Consider the following 3,801-nt stretch of genomic DNA (forward strand, 5'->3'; position numbering starts at 1 on the left):
ACTTGCCTGCAATGGGTGCTGCCTGCAGCTGTGCCCACAGGGTGAGGAGCCCCAGCAGGAGGATGCTCGGTGCCATGCTGATGGTGTCTGTGTCCAGGGCTCTGACAACCTGCAATTTAAAGGGGCTTGCAGGCAGCCCGGGTGCAGGAATGGGAGGAGGCAGGCCACAGGTGACTTCAGGAACCTCCCACATTTCCCTCTAATTCTGTTTACCGAAGAGCCACTGCAGCTCCACCCTCAGCCAAGGCAGGAGCAGGATCCAGACTTGGCCGCACTCCAAGGAGGACAGCACAAGGACTGACGGACAGAAGGGGGATCCAGGAGCGCACAGAGGCAGATTCTTCAGTGCTGCTCTCAACAGGAATCCCCATGATGACCTTTATCAACAGCAGTGACCCCAGCACCAGGCTCTGCCCCAGTGCTGGGCTCTGCTGCAGGCAGGAGCCTGTCCTGGCCCTGCCATCCCAGATGGAACAGGATCAGGGCAAGAGCACCTGCCAGCAGCACCAGCAGCTCTCTCCTTCCACATGCAAAATGCCCTCCATTCAAGGCTCCTGTTTCACACGTGGAGATTCTTTGCAGATTTTTGTAGGTCAAATATTCAAGGCTTCATTTGAGCACCTGTCTCTGAACTATCCCGTTCCTGAGCAGAGTGCTCCAGCTCTTGCAGAGTTCCTACTGTCAGTTGCCAGGTTTAGGCACACAAATGAGCTCAAAGTCTCCTGAGCAAGTTAATGCTGTCCCCAGACCCATGGTCCTCCCCAGGACCCCCGTTATCACAGGACAGCCCACACAGCTCAGCACACTCTAGGCAAAGTCAGAGCTCAGTGTGTCTTTTCCCCAGACCAACCAGACCCCATCAACGTCGCCTCCATGCAGCTTTTGGGAACTCCTGAACATGAATTGCAGGATTTAGTGTCCATGCATGAGAGCCCTATTAATTTACACACAAGCATTCAATAACCACATGAATTTGCAATGGGAGTGCACAGTTACTGCATGCACAAACTCCAAATTAGTTACTGTCCAACGAACATCTGCTCCAATGAAACAGTGCTGCACTAAAATAGACCTCTCTGGAGGAAAAGGGGACTTCAAGCATGAGAGCTCACCCAAGCTGAGGAGAGCACAGGAACCTGTCTGCAAACTGCCAGCCACACTGCTGGCCTGCACCAGAGACCCACAGTCAGAGTAAATAAAAATTAGATGCACTGCCACACTCCCTCCCCTTTCCTCTGCATGTGATCTCACAGTAAAGACATATTTAATGTGTTGAGACACCAGATTAAGCTTAATTAAGATCCAATTCTGTGAGTGCTAACCCATTTAAACCAAGTTATTCTCCAGTCATCCAGAAGTGCAAGTTGGAATCTAATTTTCCAATTTTTTACTTCTCTATTTAATTATTTCTTTCTGAATTACACACAAAGCAATGTGCAATGAATAGGGTAGGAGAACTTAAGGACTGGTCTGCCCAGGACACATCAGCACCAAGCACAAATGGGTTGGAGTTTCTGGATAATAGACAAAGTTTAAATTTGCAACTGTGGGATGAATGAAATTAATTGGTTTGAGATTGACATTATTACTACAACTCTAAGCTGGAACTTGACAGGAGGGCTGGAAAAGCAAAGTCATGCTCAAAGAGCTTTCCACCAACATCACATCAAGACAATGCAGGGCCAGTGCAAGGGAAGGAGCACAGCTCTGCACAAACCTCCACCAATCTGTGTGGGAAGAGGGCTCATGGCAAGAAAAATGCTTTAAGTACAGGTTGATCCTTCTCCTCCTGCTGTGACTCAAGGTGGATGCAATTCCTCCCCGAACCACCCATGTCCATGGGATGTGGTGCTCCACACCTGCAGCCGCCTGGCGGAACCCGCCCGGCCCAGTGCTTATCACGGGTTCCTGTGGCTGCTAATCACCCCTGAGCTGGGCACCCCGGGGCAGGCACTGCTGGCCAGCCCGTGTCAGCAGCACCAGCTCCCTTCCACGCACCTGGAAAACCACCTGGAACAACCTGAGGGATGGCAGGGCTCCTTCCAACCTCAGGAGTGCCACGACAGAGAGCTCAGCGCTGCTGCTGTCCCTGTGCTCGCCTGGTGGTGCCTCCTTTTGGGAGCAACACCTTGATTCTGGCACATTTCTGTTTCAGCAGACCATAATCCTGGATAACATTTAGGGAGCTAATGGGGGAGAATGTCTGACAAGCAAATTGCTCTGATGAAATAAACACCTGGGGATACTGAGGGTCACGGGGACTTGTCCAAAGTCTCCCTGAGAATCAAGCAGGAACATGGGCAACCTCAGCTGTGAACCAGGTGTTCATGTCTGGCAGACATGCACCTACCACACAGATCCATAGAAAAATTACCATTAAAAACCGGGGCCTGGAGGAGACCCAAATAAGGCACCACATCAGTTAGATTTAGGTGATCCCTGAGAGATGTCGTTCTGAAACGTTCTTGAAAAGTTATCCCTGCAAAAAACAGCAATTCCGTCATTGAGAATTTATTCCAGGATTTAAGTCTTCTTCCAGGCTTCCATGGGAGCCCAGTGTGGTCACTGCAGAGCCAACAGCTACAGCAGGAGAGTCACACTGAGGGGACACAGGCACAGGCTGCAGTGACAGGTGCTGAGAAACAGCAGCACAACATCCTCTGGAGGCACCGACACAGCCCCCAAGCATTGGTCACAGAACCACAGAATGGTTTAGGTTGGAAAAGACCTCTGAGGTCATCGAATCCAACCTTTGACTGATCGCCACCCTGCCAATTAGATCGTGGCTCCAAGTGCCACGTGCACTCATCCCTTGAAACAAATGAAACGAGACTGAGCATCTGGCAAAGCTGGTGGGAAGGAGATGCCACTTTCCCCTCGGCTGGGCTCAGGGCTGCCCCACTGGCACAGAGGACAGGGACAGCACTTGGAGATGGCTGCTGGAGCACACCCCTGCTCTGCACAGCGCGACCCACCCTGAGCTCTGGCAAATCCCCTGTGCTTGGTTTCTCCCACTGAATCATCTTGGAATGAGGAAGAACGTTACCAGCAAAACGGTAAATGTTTTATCAGTGCAAATTGTTACCCAGCTGATTCAACAGAAAAGCTTCTCTTTGGCCACAACATGGGGTAAGATTATCTGGAAAACGACAGAAAAGTTGTTTTGACTATTCTGCACACATTATACAAGATGAGGAAATGCTTTGGGATGTTTGCTCAGAGAGGCAATGAGAATCCAGAAAGAGGAATTATACGAGCAAACACAGAGATCATGAAAGACTGCCATTCACACTCCAGCAGCAGGTACTCGGCTCTCAGGGCCAGGGCCCGCGTGTGTCCAGCTCCAGGTCCTGCTCTGGGGGGGACAGGGTGAGTTTAAGGCACTCGGGATGCCGTGCCTCGCCCTCCGGCACTGCTCTGGGGGGGACAGGGTGAGTTTAAGGCACTCGGGATGCCGTGCCTCGCCCTCCGGCACTGCTCTGGGGGGGACAGGGTGAGTTTAAGGCACTCGGGATGCCGTGCCTCGCCCTCCGGCACTGCTCTGGGGGGGACAGGGTGAGTTTAATGGACTCGGGGTGCGCTACGTCGCCCTCCGGCACTGCTCTGGAGGGGACAGGGTGAGTTTAGGGGATTCGGCATGCCGTGCCTCGCCCTCCGGCACTGCTCAGCCCCGGGGAGGGCGGGGCGGGGACACCGGCGGCAGTGACACCGTCCAGCGCCCCGGCGGCACCTCCCGGGCGGGCACGCCGTGAGCCCGGGCTCCGTGAGCACACCCGGGTGTCCCCCCGGGCCCGGCCCCAT

The 3,801-nt window shown here is 53.3% G+C and overlaps 1 protein-coding gene across 1 annotated transcript in view; it reads left to right on the top strand.

The window, feature by feature from the left end:
- Nucleotides 1-3,513: 3,513 nt before the first annotated feature.
- The window catches only part of DNTTIP1 (deoxynucleotidyltransferase terminal interacting protein 1), a 4,589-nt gene continuing 4,301 nt past the window's right edge, over nt 3,514-3,801 (top strand). The window contains exon 1 of the mRNA XM_014307504.2: nt 3,514-3,555. Within this exon, the coding sequence (XP_014162979.1) occupies nt 3,514-3,555 (42 nt within the window). The remainder of the gene's footprint in view (nt 3,556-3,801) is intronic.

Source organism: Geospiza fortis, unplaced genomic scaffold (assembly GCF_000277835.1).
Source record: "Geospiza fortis unplaced genomic scaffold, GeoFor_1.0 scaffold188, whole genome shotgun sequence".
Taxonomy (NCBI): domain Eukaryota; kingdom Metazoa; phylum Chordata; class Aves; order Passeriformes; family Thraupidae; genus Geospiza; species Geospiza fortis.